This window comes from Schistocerca nitens, chromosome 11 (genome assembly GCF_023898315.1).
Source record: "Schistocerca nitens isolate TAMUIC-IGC-003100 chromosome 11, iqSchNite1.1, whole genome shotgun sequence".
NCBI lineage: Eukaryota > Metazoa > Arthropoda > Insecta > Orthoptera > Acrididae > Schistocerca > Schistocerca nitens.
The window spans coordinates 158454462-158473572 of NC_064624.1; the positions used below are offsets into that span (position 1 = coordinate 158454462).

General features: G+C 42.9%; 1 protein-coding gene across 2 annotated transcripts in view; it reads right to left on the reverse strand.

The window, feature by feature from the left end:
• Window positions 1-19111, reverse strand: part of LOC126213213 (ankyrin repeat domain-containing protein 54-like) — a 126696-nt gene that overhangs the window by 11048 nt on the left and 96537 nt on the right. For both annotated transcript variants that reach the window (XM_049940851.1, XM_049940852.1), the window contains exon 2: window positions 5289-5435. In XM_049940851.1, coding sequence (XP_049796808.1) covers window positions 5289-5422 — 134 coding nt within the window. In that variant the 5' untranslated portion in view covers window positions 5423-5435. The remainder of the gene's footprint in view (window positions 1-5288; window positions 5436-19111) is intronic.

Genomic DNA, 19111 nt, shown 5'->3' on the forward strand with positions numbered 1-19111 from the left:
CATGCTCATAAATTAATGATAATACCGATACATGGTAAAACAAGGCTCTGGTGGGCGATTTTGCGGGTTTAAATCACTTCGGGGTATGACCAGGTGGTGCAATTGACCTGCAGTCGTCGCACAGTGGCGCTGGCAGCAGTCCACATATGCAGAGGTGTGTTGGTGCATGTCAGAGTACGGTGAAGCGAGTTAGTGTGCAGAGGTTTTCAGACATGCTAATGGAGAGTGTGTATTGAAAATGGCTCAAAGAACACATATTGATGACGCTATGAGGGGTACAATACTAGGGCGACTGGAAGCTGGTCAAACACAGCAGATCGAAACACAGGCCCTCCGTGTGCCACGAACAGTGAAGATTATGGCAATGATTCCAGCCGACAGGAAACATGTCCAGGCGCTACAGTATGGGCCATCCACAGTGTACAACACCACAAGAAGACCGATATCTCACCATCAGTGCCCACAGACGGCCACAGAGTACTGCAGGTAGCCTCACTCGGAACTTTACCGCAGCTACTGGAACAGTTGTCTCCAGACACACTATCTACAGACGACTGAACAGTATTCGCCCGGAGACCTGCAAGGTGCATTCCACTGACCCCTTGTCACAGGAGAGCCTGTAAAGCTTGGTGTCAAGAACACAGTACATGGTCATTGGAACAGTGGTCCCAGGTTACGTTCACGGATGAGTGTGAACAGTGATTCTCGCCGGGTTTTTATTTGGCGTGAACCAGGAACCAGATACCAACCCCTTAATGTTCTTGAAAGGACCTGTATGAAGGTCGTGGTTTGATGGTGTGGGGTGGGATTATGATAGGTGCACATGCACTCCTGTATGACTTTGACAGAGGAACTGTAACAGGTCATGTGTATTCGGACGTCATTTGGCACCAGTATGTCCGCCTTTTCAGGGGTGCAGTGGGTCCCAAATTCCTCCTGATGGATGATAACACACGGCCCCACCGAGCTGCCATCGTGGAGGAGTACCTCGAAACAGAAGATACCGGGCGAATGGAGTGGTCTGCCTGTTCTCCAGACCTAAACCCCATCAAGCACGTCTGGGTTGCTCTCAGTCGATGTATCACTGCACGTCTTCAAACCCTTACAACATTTCAGAAACTCCGACAGGCACTGGTGCAAAAATGCGAGGCTCTACCCCAGCAGCTAATCGACCACCTGATCCAGAGTACGTGAACCCGTTGTGCGGCCTGTATAAGTGTGCATGGTGATCATATCCAATACTCATGTCGGGGTACATGCGCAGGAAACAGTGGTGTTTTGTAGCACATGTGTTTCGGGACGGTTTTCTCAACTTATCACCAATACTGTGGACTAACAGATCTGTGTCGTGTGTGTTCCCTATATGCCTATCCTCTTGGTGCCAGTTTTGTGTAGTGCCACGTTGTGTGGCACCACATTCTGCAATTATCCTTAGTTTATGAGCATGAGTTTATTTAAGTACCTAGAAAATCATTTAAAGAAAATTCAAATTTCATTTAAACACACAAGAAACAAGCCATCTCCTCACTTGTGTGCTTAATATCTGTTTTTTATCTCTCCTGCTTCTACTTTCTGCTTACTCCTCCTTCAAAATTTCTTTCTGAGAACCTCCACATACTATATCCACAGTTACCAATTACTCATTCACCTAACATCTACGTTTTGTTGTATGACAGTGGATCAACACCATGCTTCAACATCCATTTCCTTCAGGACTGGTATATCATATATACGAAATCATTGAAAGCACAAATCGTCTTAAACACACCGATATATAAAGAATCTTTAGAAAAGCATATGCTTCATATGGCACTTTCCCAGATAATTACATTTGAGTGATTCTGAACTAAACATTATTCCACTGTGACTCCAGAGAAAGATGTACATCTCTCTTATGCTCACTTACTCAAACTTAAAATTTCACCATATGTCACCTCATCTTCACTTCAAGCATTAGGCCTATTATTACTTCCTCTATCTTCCTTAAGTTCTTCACCCAAGTGGGTTAAATCTTCTTATTCTTTTGAATATTCGTTCCGGTTTGCCCGACTTTCTTGTACTTTATTGAGAAGCGAAATCAGTCAGCTCTTGTTCATCCCTTTCTGACCTTAGAGACTTCACTTTTCTTAGGATTTTCTTATACAACTTCAATCGCTTTTCTTATTTCGTTTTATTCTTTGGACATCTGTTTATTGTTGAGTTGCTTTCTTGTCTATGACTTTGTCATACTCAGATGTGACGTCGTAGCCTAAATAGTTAAAATGCTGGACCTGTTACACTGTCAGTCACAATTTTTGTCTCTAAAAGGTGTTTTCCCTTAAAAGCCATTAATTTCGTCACTTTGCTGAAATCGTCAAATAGTGCTCTTCGCAAATCTTAATTAATGAATGTATTTCCCTTTGCAACTCATCTTCATTCTCCAGTAGTAACGTGACATTGTCCGCAAATAAAAGTCAGTTCAACTGGGAATTTGAGTTAGTATTAATTCTCTCATTAACATCTTCTTCCATTCCCAGACTGCATCATCAAAATAAATGTTAAAAAGTGTGGGTGAAAATGCTGCATTCTGGCCAAACTCCTTTTCTTGTAGTTATAGGTTGTATTAGAAAACCATTTATATCTAAAATTGCAGTCGTGTTTGTACCGACTCTTCTAAATGTACACAATAACTGATAAATTAATTTCCCTGTACTATTTCCTCTGTTTTTCGATTATTTGTTTAGTTGTAAACACTGCATATGTTGTCGAACTGCCCCTGCAAAATGGTTCTTTAGCTAAACAACAATAACAATATAATCTTGAGCCTTTTGTTTACTACCCTTGCAGAAACTTAGTATGTGGTGTCCAGTAATCCGATTGCTCTTTAGTTCTCGCATTTGTTGCTTGTGACCATCCTCCTGAAATAGCTCTATTTCTCTATCGCATATTAAATAAATGTATTAGTCTCTTATGTAGACGAGTGTCTCCATATTTCAGCAGTTCAGGATCTATGCCATCCACACCATTAGCTTTTCTATTCTTTTTGCAGCTGAGGGCTTCACGCTCATGTTCTGATAACCTTATGCTTATTGGACGCCCGGCGTCGCCTACATACGCCAGTCCACATTCGCACCCGATTTCATGAACTCCGGCAGCATGTAACTTATCAATTGTGTCCTTCGTCGAGACCAGAACGTCTTTTATTTTGTTGTTGCTACGAAAAATCAGACTAATACCTGCCCGACGGAGAATTTTGCCCGGACGTTCAGTGACCCCTTGTACGTATGGTAGCACGACGGTTTTCCGTGCTTCGTTCTGCATTTCCCTATTGCCCTTCTCCTTTGGTGGCATAGTTTTATGTATCATCATCATGTGGTAGCCATTTGCTCCAAAAATCTGTGCAACGTGTTTGTTCATTCCACCAGTCTTTCTAATGTCCTACCCACTGTGATTGTTGGATGTTGTTTAAATGGGCAACTTCGTTTTTCGTTCGATTGAACATCTTCATTGCTTATAAGTTATAATTTACCTTCTATGAACACATTCTTGTACTATGCTTGTAACCTATCCCAAGATACATTTCACTGCTCGATTTGCTGCATTCTTCTTTTGTTCAGAGACTTTATGATGTCCCTGTATTGCTTCAGTGAGATACTTACGATAAGCTCTTTTGTTTTTCTGTACAACTTCATCTAATTCTGGTGTCCAGCTTTTACCCTTCCTTCTCTCTCTTTTCTCTAAGGCTTCATCAGCTGCTTTCTTAACTGCAGTTTCTATATTTTTCCTTTCCTTTTCTATTTTTTCCACTCGTTCTTTCAGCTCTATTTTTCGATTAATGCTCATCTAATACTGACCTCGGTGCCATGTTCATTTAGTATATATACTGCGTGATCAAGAGGTCAGTATAAATTAGAAAACTGAATAAATCACGGAATAATGTAGATAGAGAGGTACAAATTGATACACATGCTTGGAATGACATGGGGTTTTATTAGAACCAAAAAAATACAAAAGTTCAAAAAATGTCCCACAGATGACGCTTCATCTGATCAGAATTGCAATAATTAGCATAACAAAGTAAGACAAAGCAAAGATGATGTTCTTTACAGAAAAGCTCAATATGACCACCAGCATTCCTCAACAATAGCTGTAGTCGAGGAATAATGTGGACAGCACTGTAAAGCATGTCCGGAGTTATGGGGAGGCATTGGCGTCGGATGTTGTCTTTCAGCATCCCTAGAGATGTCGGTCGATGACGATACACTTGCGACTTCAGGTAACCCCAAAGCCAATAATCGCACGGACTGAGGTCTGGGGACCTGGGAGGCCAAGCATGACGAAAGTGGTGGCTGAGCACACGATCATCACCAAACGACGCGCGCAAGAGATCTTTCACGCGTCATTTTGTGAACTTTGTTTTTTTTTTTGTTCTAATAAAACTCCATGTCATTCCAAGCACGTGTGTCAATTTGTACCTCTCTATCTACATTATTCCGTGGTTTATTAAGTTTTCAAATTTATACTGACATTTTGATCACCCGGTACTTCCTAGATTACTTACTTCATCTCTTCGTCTGTCAGTTTTTTGTTCATGCCTCATTTGGAGTACATAACTGTTTTAGGTATCACAAAAAAGTCACCAGAACCGATGTTATATTTTCTGTACATTCTTGTGCCTCTTACCTCGGATTTCAATTTTTTATTAATGATAAAGTACTCGATAAGAGACTAAAATCATCTAGCTGGCTGTGTGTAACTTTCTTTTGTTCTCCTCAATGAATACTGTCTTAACGTAGCACTATATATATGAGTGACGAAGTTTGCATGCTCTGGATCCAGACGGATATGCCAGAAGTAGCTCAGCTACTAGCAGGATCACTCAAGCTGGACTTGCAAAAGGGGAGAGCCAGACAAAGTGTGATCCACAATGCCTTATTGGTCCCTTTCTCCTACCCTAACTCTGTCCTTACTATTTCCTTCTCCTCCATCTCCAGTTGAATGATAGTGGGACTATTAGGCATAGGGAAGCTCCCTAGATGAGTAAGCCCTTGGAAAATCCCACTACCCAACTATCCTTGAACAGGCGTTGAAAGGTGGCCAGGTGAATTATCCAATTACTACTAGTACCCGAAGCAGCTATGTTTGAAGGTCAGATTTCACCGTATCATAACGAAAAAGATACGAAAATGAAACTTTTTTTCTTCTGCTTTATCCAAAAGCTAAAAAATGGGAATTAGGTTTTTTACTTCGTTGATGCCCCCAAGTGGTACCACGAGTGCATAAATTGTGCACATGTAGTGACAACTCACCGCATGCGAGCGATGGCAGCTTCATCGGGTGGAGGAGTGTGACAGGGAGTCGTCGGTGGTGCTGCTACAACAGGAGTCCTGCCGTGGTAGCCGTGGGGATGACTGTGAGTGCCGGGGGTGGGCCTCCCCGCCATAGTGGCTGGAAGTCTGCACAGAGAGACACTGCGTGAGTGAGTGTGTCCACACGTGGACCAACTGCATGCTTGCTGCAAGTAGTGTAAAGATAACAGAACACACAGTCACAACACGGATAGCGTGTCAGTTAACACGAATGACTTTCCTGTAAATTAAACAAGTTTCTACGCAACTTCTTCTACATTCCCCATAGATGTAGGTTTGCATGTGTGGTGACAAACTGTTCAAAATGAGGCACAAACCAAAGATATACACAAGGGACCCAACTTTGCTGGACTGACAGTATTATTTGACAGAACACTTCAAATACATCACTACAGTAATAATAACACAGAAATTAGAAGGGCACTAATCAGGCTGTCTCAGATTTTTAAATGATTTCATTGCAACATATGATCAACCGACAGTGTTCACACCATTTGTATCTGAGATTCATGGACTGGGCTATAAAAGGCCTAGACCAATAGGACGATGGAAGGTTTTGAATTTAGCAGAGAACGTAATTCAGAACGGCAGCAGTGCAATCTGTATATTGAGCAAGCAGTAAAGGAAACAAAAGAAACATTCGGAGTTGGAATTAAAATCCATGGAGAAGAAATAAAAACTTTGAGGTTCGCCGATGACATTGTAATTCTGTCAGAGACAGCAAAGGACCTGGAATAGCAGCTGAATAGACCGTGTCATGAAAGGAGGATAAAAGATGAACATGGACAAAAGCAAAACGAGAGTAATGGAATGTAGTCGAATTAAATCGGGTGATGCTGCGGGAATTAGATTAGGAAATGAGACGCTTAAAGTAGTAAATGAGGTTTGCTATTTGGGAGCGAAATAACTGATGATGGTCGAAGTAGAGTGGATATAAAATGTAGACTGGCAATGGCAAGGAAAGCGTTTCTGAAGAAGAGAAATTTGTTAACATCGAGTATAGATTTAAGTGTCAGGAAGTCGTTTCTGAAAGTATTTGAATGGAGTGTAGCCATTTGTGGAAGTGAAACATGGACGATAAATAGCTTAGACAAGAAGAGAATAGAAGCTTTCGAAATGTGGTGTTACAGAAGAATGCTGAAGATTAGATGGGTAGATCACATAACTAATGAGGAGACACTGAATAGAATTGGGGAGAAGAGGAATTTGTGGCACAACCAGACTAAAGGAAAGGATGGGTTGGTAGGACACGTTCTGAGGCATCAAGGGATCACCAATTTAGTACTAGAGGGCAGCGTAGAGGGTTAAAATCGTAGAGGGAGACCAAGAGATGAATACACTAAGCAGATTCGGAAGGATGTAGGTTGCAGTAGGTACTGGGAGATGAAGAAGCTTGCACAGGATAGAGTAGCATGGAGAGCTGCATTAAACCAGTCTCAGGACTGAAGACCACAACAACAACATGTAATTAGAAACAATTACGCTATCGACTGCGCTGTACATTCAAAATAAGGAGCTAAGCCATTGGGAAATTTAACTGCCCTTAAAAATATTGTCACAGAAATTTCAATACTTCCCTATAAATAAAAGTTGTTATTCATGGGCAAACAAGAACTCTCGCTCAATAGACCAACTGCAAGCTTCGTCCAATTGCAATGTTCACAAAGTGTCTGAGGGAGAGCAGTAAAGAGAAGTACTGTAAATGTGTTAAAACCTGACATTCTATCAGAGTTTACACGACAATAAAATTCAGTGTAACCATACGCTAATGTACTTGACAAACGGGAAGTACCTAAAAGACATGTTTCGATGTCACTATCTTTATACACATATGCACCATGAGTAGACATGTAAACAATTTGGGTTGCAGGTTGCTGTCAAAGGTAGAATTGTCACCAGAGTGGATTAGTGTTGCTCATGTTCAGTGTTGTTACCAGGCTTGGTAGGGCAGATAAGCAGCATGCTCAGTGTCAAATCACTGAAACATGGAGATGCTGCACGCTCTAGTGAGACAGCCTTATAATTGCTAGTGAGGTTTCAAAGAGTCCTCATTGTGGGTCTCCATTTGGTAGGTATAATTGGTCATCAAGATTCTGGTCAACGACGGCTGACCAATACAAGGGGGGATCGGTGCATTCTGCACTGACCACATCACAACCTATTTGCATCTGGGTCTGCAGTCAGAGAACAAGGTATAAAGTCCAGCAAGGTTCTGTGCCATACTGAACCATTGGGCAGATGCTAGCAGCAGCCATACTAGGGAATTACCCTGTGTGTAGACTCCCATGAAAACCACAACACAAATGACTGTGTTTGGAGTGGTGCCATGACCAGGAACTCTGGACTGCTGATGAATGACTTCACACTGTGTCCAACAATGCACTCTGGTTCTGCACTGTGCAAGGTGATCATTGTTGGCAAGTATGGAGGCGACATGGAGGTAGGTTCCATTCTTCTAATGTATTTTATAGGCATGGTGTTACTCCAGGCGTCATGGGATGGGAAGCTATCCCATACCACTTCAGGTCCTGGTAGTAGTTGAAGGAACGATGAAGGCGCAATAGCATGCAATGGACACCCTACATCCTCAAGTTTCCTGTGATGTGAAAGCATCATACTGTCATAGAATGAGATTTTCACTCTGCAGCGGAGTGTGCGCTGATATGAAACTTCCTGGCAGATTAAAACTGTGTGCCCGACCGAGACTCGAACTCGGGACCTTTGCCTTTCGCGGGCAAGTGCTCTACCACTGAGCTACCGAAGCACGACTCACGCCCGGTACCCACAGCTTTACTTCTGCCAGTATCTCGTCTCCTACCTTCCAAACTTTACAGAAGTTCTCCTGCGAAACTTGCAGAACTAGCACTCCTGAAAGAAAGGATATAGCGGAGACATGGCTTAGCCACAGCCTGGGGGATGTTTCCAGAATGAGATTTTCACTCTGCAGCGGAGTGTGCGCTGATATGAAACTTCCTGGCAGATTAAAACTGTGTGCCCGACCGAGACTCGAACTCGGGACCTTTGCCTTTCGCGGGCAAGTGCTCTACCACTGAGCTACCGAAGCACGACTCACGCCCGGTACCCACAGCTTTACTTCTGCCAGTATCTCGTCTCCTACCTTCCAAACTTTACAGAAGTTCTCCTGCGAAACTTGCAGAACTAGCACTCCTGAAAGAAAGGATATAGCGGAGACATGGCTTAGCCACAGCCTGGGGGATGTTTCCAGAATGAGATTTTCACTCTGCAGCGGAGTGTGCGCTGATATGAAACTTCCTGGCAGATTAAAACTGTGTGCCCGACCGAGACTCGAACTCGGGACCTTTGCCTTTCGCGGGCAAGTGCTCTACCACTGAGCTACCGAAGCACGACTCACGCCCGGTACCCACAGCTTTACTTCTGCCAGTATCTCGTCTCCTACCTTCCAAACTTTACAGAAGTTCTCCTGCGAAACTTGCAGAACTAGCACTCCTGAAAGAAAGGATATAGCGGAGACATGGCTTAGCCACAGCCTGGGGGATGTTTCCAGAATGAGATTTTCACTCTGCAGCGGAGTGTGCGCTGATATGAAACTTCCTGGCAGATTAAAACTGTGTGCCCGACCGAGACTCGAACTCGGGACCTTTGCCTTTCGCGGGCAAGTGCTCTACCAATGAGCTACCGAAGCACGACTCACGCCCGGTACCCACAGCTTTACTTCTGCCAGTATCTCGTCTCCTACCTTCCAAACTTTACAGAAGTTCTCCTGCGAAACTTGCAGAACTAGCACTCCTGAAAGAAAGGATATAGCGGAGACATGGCTTAGCCACAGCCTGGGGGATGTTTCCAGAATGAGATTTTCACTCTGCAGCGGAGTGTGCGCTGATATGAAACTTCCTGGCAGATTAAAACTGTGTGCCCGACCGAGACTCGAACTCGGGACCTTTGCCTTTCGCGGGCAAGTGCTCTACCACTGAGCTACCGAAGCACGACTCACGCCCGGTACCCACAGCTTTACTTCTGCCAGTATCTCGTCTCCTACCTTCCAAACTTTACAGAAGTTCTCCTGCGAAACTTGCAGAACTAGCACTCCTGAAAGAAAGGATATAGCGGAGACATGGCTAAGCCACAGCCTGGGGGATGTTTCCAGAATGAGATTTTCACTCTGCAGCGGAGTGTGCGCTGATATGAAACTTCCTGGCAGATTAAAACTGTGTGCCCGACCGAGACTCGAACTCGGGACCTTTGCCTTTCGCGGGCATGTCTCCGCTATATCCTTTCTTTCAGGAGTGCTAGTTCTGCAAGTTTCGCAGGAGAACTTCTGTAAAGTTTGGAAGGTAGGAGACGAGATACTGGCAGAAGTAAAGCTGTGGGTACCGGGCGTGAGTCGTGCTTCGGTAGCTCAGTGGTAGAGCACTTGCCCGCGAAAGGCAAAGGTCCCGAGTTCGAGTCTCGGTCGGGCACACAGTTTTAATCTGCCAGGAAGTTTCATCATACTGTCATGTTCAACAGGACAAAGCTTGTCTGCATACAGCATGTATCCCCAATGAACTGTTTATATTATGTTGAGCTAATACCTTGCCCAACAAGATCCTCACATCTGTCCCCAAGAGCACAAATGTAGGATCACCACATACACACCAACCCTGTTCCAGGTGTCATTATCCAGGATATTAAAGACCTGTTACGATCTTGTGGACAAACTTGCCTCGGCAGAGGACACCCTTCCCAAGAGAATCAGTGCATTTATCCCTGCCAGGGCAGTTGTAACATCATCCAGGTAGGTTGGCTCATACTAACAAGTTATTTGTACATCTAACTCGAGTTTTACTCACCAAAATAACTTCACATACCGTCCCAAACTATGAAATTCATTTCAATTCCTCCTGTCCTTCTGTGTGATTACTTCATTTGTCAGGCAGTGCATTTACCTGATATCTAATGCTGTAGCTCCTGGGGTATGGAGGCTCAATATTAATAAAAGAAACAACAAAAAGGCGTATATAAGTCAACGGTCAGTTGGCTGTAACTCACCTGTAAGGAGATGTGGAACCTAATGCCTGGAGGCTGAATGAAGTCCACTGATGTGTGTGTGTGTGTGTGTGTGTGTGTGTGTGTGTGTGTGTGTGTGTGTGTGAGTAAGTCAGAGATTGGCCACTTAACCAAAAAACATGAAACTTTCATTGCACATACAGGACATGAGAATGAGAAGTTGTGTGATATATTTCATGGGGGCTTAATAATTATGCAGTAATTTTAGTAGCTGTGTGACCGGTTGCGAAGTGTCGTAACCGGTTGGCCCTGACTAGTATTAGTACGCAATCTGGCTGCATAAAATAACAAAAAGAATTAAAGGAAATTTCCGTTAACACAATTGATTAATTAAGTCCCCTGCAACTATAATAGCTACGAAACAACAAAGCACAAGTGTAACTGTTCTGTGTGTGGTAGTGTGATTCAACGTACATGTATCTGGCACGATTCTTCCTCAATACGACGCGATGTTTTAAACACCATTTACAATGAACTAATTGAAAAACCAAAAATACTATAATTGCACATAGAAATCAGAATTACAAGACTAATACAAGAACACGAGCCAGATGCTTTGTTGACTGAACCTGTGACCAAGCGGCATTGTCATTTTGGAAATGTGAAATATTTTTTTTTACTTCCATATATATTGGCGAAAAATACACTGTGATCATTGCAGCATCTTCCATCTAAGCATCACACCAACCGAACAGCATCTACTGTCTCGCCCAACAGAACAACTACTGCACACGACATCCTCTGAACTAGAACTGCTCTCGACATCCTCTCAACAAGTACTGCCCACGGCAACCTCTGAACGACTACTGCCCAGTGGAGGCGGCGGAATAATAATCTTTGGCGCAATCTCTGGCGCTGTGACTCAGTGTAGCCACCTTTCAATATTTACATATTGACAACTAGATGGACAAGTACCATGTGACAGTGTGTGAAGCCTCAGCGAATGAAGAAGATGGTGGTCACGAATCAGAACAAGTATCCTATAATACAAGAGCACTTTTAAAATTTACTTTTGTGTAAGACGGCTTTCGAAATGTGGTGCTACAGAAGAATGCTGAAGATTAGATGGGTAGATCACATAACTAATGAGGGAGTATTGAATAGGATTGGGGAGAAGAGAAGTTTGTGGCACAACTTGACCAGAAGAAGGGATCGGTTGGTAGGACATGTTCTGAGGCATCAAGGGATCACCAATTTAGTATTGGAGGGCAGCGTGGAGGGTAAAAATCGTAGAGGGAGACCAAGGGATGAATACACTAAGCAGATTCAGAAGGATGTAGGTTGCAGTAGGTACTGGGAGATGAAGAAGCTTGCACAGGATAGAGTAGCATGGAGAGCTTCATCAAACCAGTCTCAGGACTGAAGACCACAACAACAACAACAACAACAACAAGATGGCTAAAGCTATGTCTCAGTAATAGTATTTCTTGAAAAGCCTGTCGTGGTGATATGTTTCTTTTCAATTATTGATTTTCATGTTAAATTACAAATGCATATGATAGACTGAGTTTGAGGAGTTTAGAATACAGGCGGAAACCAAAAGAAAAAATGTATTAGTGTAGGCAATATTATTCCAAAGTCAATGTTTACAGTTTGTCTAGCAGCTCACTATGCACTGTGAAGGAAAAGCATATATGCATCATCTGGTGTATAATTGTATATTTATCCTGTAGCGGTATCAGTTACAAAAACCACCTTTACAGGAGAAAAACGGTACATCAGTGGATTCATTTCTTCAGTTTCTATCTTTATTGAAGACAAAGTTGCGACTCATATGTCTTCAGTAAAATGTAAGTCAGATCAATGGATCAAAAATCATTTTCATCAATTATGACACAATCAAATGTAGAAGATATAAAACTGTCTTAAGAACCTATCTGAACATAATCCATATAAATGTGCTGTAAACTAAACTAAACTCCGCCCGAACAGGCCACGAAGACCCAACGGTACCGACCGGCCGCCGTGTCATCCTCAGCCCACAGGCATCACTGGATGCGGATATGGAGGAGCACGTGGTCAGCACACCGCTCTCCCCCAGCTGTATTTCAGTTTATGAGACCAGAGCCGCTACTTCTCAATCAAGCAGCTCCTCAGTTTGCCTGCTTGCCAACAAAGCTCGGCAGACCGAATGGTCACCCACCCGAATGCCCGACAGCGCTTTACTTCGGTGATGGGACAGGAACCGGCGTTACCACTGCCGCAAGCCAGATGGCATATACAAACAGTACAGTGGCATAATTACAGGAATGTACACTTCGTGAGAATGTTACACTTCATCTCATCTGTCTATGTACAGTCGTGGACAAAACGAGCGAGACCCCTCGCCTTTTCGTTATGCTGATCCGCACGGCTTTAAAGTCTGCTACACAGCATAACAGGCAAGGCGACGAAGTGCTACCAACATACTATGCGCAGGCGTGAAATTGACAAACTATCTGAACTTTTTTAGACTGTATTCCATAATTTCTAAGACTATATTAATGCTGATTAGTGTGTTAAATACAACACGTAAACATAGGACAGAACTGAAAGAAGAAACGCTAATTTGTATGAAACGGACGAATAAAAATGAATTTCAGCTTATCCAGATAACAGACAAAGAACCCCATACCGTTACGAATTAGCAAAATATTATCCGCATTCGCCCGCGAAACGGTCTGTGTCAACGTTCAGACCAGTCATACTGGATTACCATTGCTGACCTACCATGAAAGTGTGCAAATTTAGCAATGCGTGAAGATTCATAACGAAATGCACTTAAACATCATTCAGTGCCACACTTAAGTCAATTCCATTATTGACAGAAGCGGAAAAAGGAGGCAGTATCATGTATGAAATTCTACAAGAGTGTCATATTGACATCCACAGAGCGCCAGTACAGAATAAAGGTAGCGATAAATCGTATTGGGTGCGCGAGAATTTCTTAAAATTGCTTTACTGATATTCTACCTGCCTCCATAGAGATTAGAACCGAAAACAAACCAGACCTTCCTTTCACTATGCTAGCAGACAACCTAGGCAAACAGCCCTCTATTATTACCCCAGACATGAACAAGCCGGCAATTTCGCAATAAAAATCTGCAGTTTCTGTTGCATAGAGCTTTCTGGACTCAAAAACATGAATTTTCTTCCTTTATGTCACCACTTATGCGACAATCATTCGGGATGATTATCGAAATAACAAATTACTGTTATTAGAGAGTAAATTTTGTAGGATAATTCTGCACCACCCCAGGAAATAAACGGCTACATAGCTGCCAAACGTATTCTGCATTGTTTCGAATTCTCCACTAGACTCGCCACAGCCAGAAAACGTTCATTAGCAGAAGTGTTTCTTAAGCTAGCTAGCAATGAGAATGTTCGTACTTCTAAAACGCGGTGGCATTAATACTGGGATGTGAATTACCACGTGTATAGGCAAATACATTCTATTTGCATTCCTGTAAACGTGATTTGGATCGAAAACGTAGCTACGACTAATATGCTTATGTATCGACAGCAACTAGAACATTTCGAATAAAGAGTAGCGGGTGTTATTTATGCGGCCCTCATCTTCAGTGTTTTCGTTGTTAGGATTTCGTCACCTAAACCGGTAAAAACGGAACCCTACTAGTCTCACTTTCTTGACCGTCTATCGGTCTACCCAACCCTTAAAACCCGTTTACCTCCAGAACGGGTGGACATAATAAGCGGAAATGTATCGCACTTCTTGCTGTAACCGGTCCCTTGCTGGTGTAAAAAAGTGAGCTTCTATGTCAACGCAATCAAAAGATACGACGGTTTATGTAAAGAAAATTTACGCGAAAGGTCAAAAAATGGCTTCAAAAACTATGCGACCTAACTGCTTAGGTCATCAGCCCCTAGACCTAGAACTACTTAAACCTAGCTAGCCTAAGGGCATCACAGACATCTATGCCCGAGGTAGAATTCCAACCTGCGACTGAAGCAGCCGTGCGGTTCGTCACTGAAGCGCCTGGAACCGCTCGGCCACCGCAACGCGGCGAAACCCTACTCACCTCATGTATAATGATAATATATACTGTCTAGTGAGGATAAACTGTATTCTCCAGCAACTCAGATCGTTTGCTCACGGAACTTTTACGAAGCTACATTCAAACTTTGTCGAAGTCGTCTGCAATATCCATTACAAACACCCTAGGAACTTCGTATGCGATATCCACTTCTGAATACGCTGGCAGATAATGCAGTACTATAACAAGTAGGTGGGAACTTATTGTTATTGGTCCATGCATGACACTTTATTTCAATATCACTTTAACGCGCCTAGGTGTTCGTATATGGCTGAAATTAATGAACAAAAAGTAAATAAACAGTAAACAACTTCGATGTTCAGATCAAGTGAAAGTCACATGTCGTAATTACAACATAATTTCGTTGTTACATCTACATGACTACATCAACAGGATTTCTTTGCAATCCGGACTTACGTGCCTGGCAGAAGGTTCGGATTATTTCTCTACCGTCCCACTCATTAACAGTGTGCGGGAAAAGGGACTACTTAAATCTTTTCTTGCGAGCCTTGAATTACATTATTACTATGGTTTCTTCTTGTGTAAGTACCCTAGGAAATAATGTTTTGGCATTCAGAACATATGGTGGTGATTGAAATTTCGTGAAAAGATCTCGTGGCAACGAAAAACGCATATGTTTTCATGAATGTTACCCCAACTCGATTATCAAATCTGGGATCCTCTCTCCCCTATTTCGTGACATTACAAAGCGTGCTACCGTTCCTTGGACGTTTTTGCGTGCACAGTCAATCACGTCTGTCAAGGATATTATAGCAGTGGACGGACAAACGTAGTGTAGGCAGTGTTTTCAGTTGGCCTGTTGCGTATTCTTAGTGTGCGGCCAATAAAACGCAGTCATTCGTTTGCCTTCCCCACAAAAGTATGTTTTCGATCTTTCCAGTTTAAGTTTTACTGGGTACTGAGATGAACTGACAGTGCTTCGACTTGTGTTTTGTCATGTAACCGAAAGTTAATTATTGTTATTGGACGCAGCTTTCGTGTTTAATGTATTCCTCAGTCAACAACAGTAGACTCCTCGTACACCACACATAACTGTTTCAAAGTATTAAATTGTTACTGATCTTACCATGTTGCAGTGGTCATCTTAACTTGCCGTTTTGAAAAAAAGGAAAATATTTTAGCGAAATGTAGCAACTAAGAAGCGGAGTATCCAAACAAACAAACGTTTCCGGTTTAAGTAGTTGCAGTAGGTCTACTACACAGTAACGTAAATTAGGAGCAAAGTCCATAAGTAGATCCTCATCAGGAAAACCAGCCCTCATAATGCAAAGTGCAACTACAACAAAGAAAGTTTCCAAACATGTCAATGAGTAGTCGAGGAAAGTGGACGCATTCTGTCTACTGAATCCCAACGCACGCAATTTACGAGGGGGCACGCCAAGTGTCAGACCCCGATCTTGCTTTTAACTACGCTCATTGAAAGAGGGGACAAAATAAGCTTAAACTCTACCGCTTCTGAGAAAACGACGGTCAAAGTGTTCAATGCGTTGTTGCTATAGTGTAGATACCGCTTAGCGGTTAAGGATTCAACTGAAGCGGTGGCTCTGCGGCTACCATAGCGACTTCGGAACTTTGCGCTGCGAGTTCGAAACCCGGTTTTTCCTTTTTTCCCCCCTCACTCTCTGAATTATCTACGAATGTTTATTCCAATTTATGATGAAACACTGTTGTCGTTATTCGTCAGTTAATTTACTGTGTAAAGAAATAAGTTAAAAAGGGAACACACAGTGCGTAGTGGGGCGATCACTCTGTTGTAGAAATAATTCAGAAGCCAAGATCGCTTAAATACTGTCTACTGGATAACCGGTTTCAACACACTAAAGGTGCCATTATCGGATCTAAATGTAGATTAACATTGATAAACCATTTGGATATAACGATACATGAGGCAGACGAGATGATGTTATATCAGCTTGTCTCATTCGTTTATTATTTTTTTTTTAATTCATTAATTACACATAAAGTTAATTGTCGAGTAATGACAACATTATTTCAACATAAATTAGAAAAAAACATTCGAAGATAATTCTGATAGAGAGGCAGGAAAATAAAATAATTAAAAACCCAATATGGTCTCGAACACGGGAATCAATGCTAAGAAGGAACGACGGTAGCCACTGAGCCACCGCTTCAATTGCGTTCTCGGCTGCAGAAGGTATCTACACTAGAGCAACAGCGCGTTGATAACTTTGGCCGTCGTTTTCTCGGAAACGGTCGAGTGTCTGCAGATAAGCCGAAACACAAGTTCGCTTATTTTGTCCTCTCCTTCACTGACAAGGGGAGGCCGCCAATTGTGAAATTCAGATTCGATTCATACTGCGCATAATAAAAGCTCATGGCCAGAGGTGTAATGTGGCAAAGCACCAAGATGCACTTCTCAGCCGTTGTCGAGAAAATCGACAGTTAGAAGAAACCGCTGCGGTGAAATACTCTCTACGATTCATAATTTTCCACAGCGTCGTGGCGCAGCGGTAAGCGCTCGAGTTCGTGATCCGAAGGTCGGCGGATCGAATCTCGCTCCATGCAACTTTTTTTTTTTTTAGTATTTGTTTTTTGTAATTCAAATGTGTGTATAAACACACACACACACACACACACACACACACACACACACACACATATATATATATATATATATATATATATATATATATATATATATATAATTCCCGGCAACAGGTTGCAACAATTATGCATATAATAAGTTGTTGAAAGTCGTTTGTCGTGGAAAAACTGGCGACTTCGAACATCATTATGTTTTCCGCAAACAAATTTGTATTTCACAAATGTTATTAATTGTCTTCATAATGTTAACCACGTATAGTTAGCGGAAGACGTAGAAACGATATTCCGAAACGAATACGTATAGCGTAAGTCAAACGTTCGAATTAGAATAGAAACCCCACGAACACAAATTTGCTGTGGCAGGTATGAAATAAAAACTCCGTTAATCGCTCGTTACACTTGAAGGACAGATGTTGAATGGGCCGAAACGAGCCGCCGCATAACAGCGTAGTTGCCTGCTAACTTCGAAAGAAGGTAGATGCGGTCCCTAGCACAACTTATAACACCGTCGAAAATCAGTGCGGACGTGAGAGCTTTGGTACACCCTGTTAAACAAACGGTAAAATGGAGGCGGTACAATTGGAGAGCGATCCGCCTTCACCAACATGCATAAGCAATTCATTAATAGTTTATATATATATATATATATATATATATATATATATTTGAATTACAAAAAAATAATAATAATAAAAAAATGTTGCATGGCGTGAGACTCGATCCGGCGACCTTCGGATTACGAACTCGAGCGCTTACCGCTGCGCCACGACGCTGTAGAAAATTATTAATCGTAGAGAGTATTTCACCCCAACGGTTTCTTCTAACTGTCGATTTTCTCGACAACAGCTGAGAAGTGCATCTTGGTGCTTTGCCACATTACACCTCTGGCCATGAGCTTTTATTATGCGCAGTATGAATCGAATCTGAATTTCACATTTGGCGGCCTCCCCTTGTGAGCAAAGTTTCGGGACAATCAGCCTATGACACTTGGCGAGTTCCCCTCGCTCGTCGAGTCGCTTCTTACGCCCGGCGAGAATTATGTATGCTCAAAAATGGTTCAAATGGCTCTGAGCACTATGGGACTTAACATCTATGGTCATCAGTCCCCTAGAACTTAGAACTACTTAAACCTAACTAACCTAAGGACAGCACACAACACCCAGCCATCACGAGGCAGAGAAAATCCCTGACCCCGCCGGGAATCGAACCCGGGAACCCGGGCGTGGGAAGCGAGAACGCTACCGCACGACCACGAGATGCGGGCAATTATGTATGCCTCCGAGTAAACTGCGCCACCTGGAAACACGGCGAGCGGGGATAAACACGTTTTCCTTCTTATAAGGCAACCCTCTACAGATAAAATTCATGAAGTGTTCTTCAGGTTGCCTCAGATATTTCAGAAATGTTTCTTGCGTCAGGCCTGCCGCATATGCAAAACGTAAACATTTCATTTCATGTAATATTTATCAGGATAAGACATGACAAGAGTGGACCAGTCCCTTCTGAGAAAAATTACAGATTTTAAGTTGCTCCACTATGTAATGACACGGGTATGGGCTTGCGATCTCTCTTTTATGCCATCGATTTCCGTGTTACACATACTTGGCCACTGCGTTGTGGCTGCCATCGTGGAGGAGGCAGTCTGTTTCCTGCCAGCGCTGTTTCCGCAGCCAATATTAACCGCGACGGATCATTCAGTCAACGCTAAATGGCCCATCTGGCTGAGGCAGACAAGGGCGCTATAATAGAACTCCATGCAGAGGGATCTTCAAATGCCGACATAGCAAGAACTATGGGTCTTCACAAGTCGACGGTAGCCAGGTGGATCAGACGAAAGGAAGAGAGTGGTAACTTGAATGGGAGGCCTCATGGCCGTCGCCGCAAAACAACAGCAGCTCAGGATCAGCAGATACGCCGTTTCAGTGAGAACCACCCATTTGTCAACGCACGACAAATTCAGCAAACTTTGGGTCTCAATGTTAGCAATAAGACGGTCACTCCTCGTGTAAGGGAAGGTGGACTGAGAGCAAGAAGCGCTGCTGTGAAAGAGACATTGACTGTTTCCCAAAGAGAAGCTTGCCTTGCTTTTGCTACTGAAAATGGCGACAAACCTCT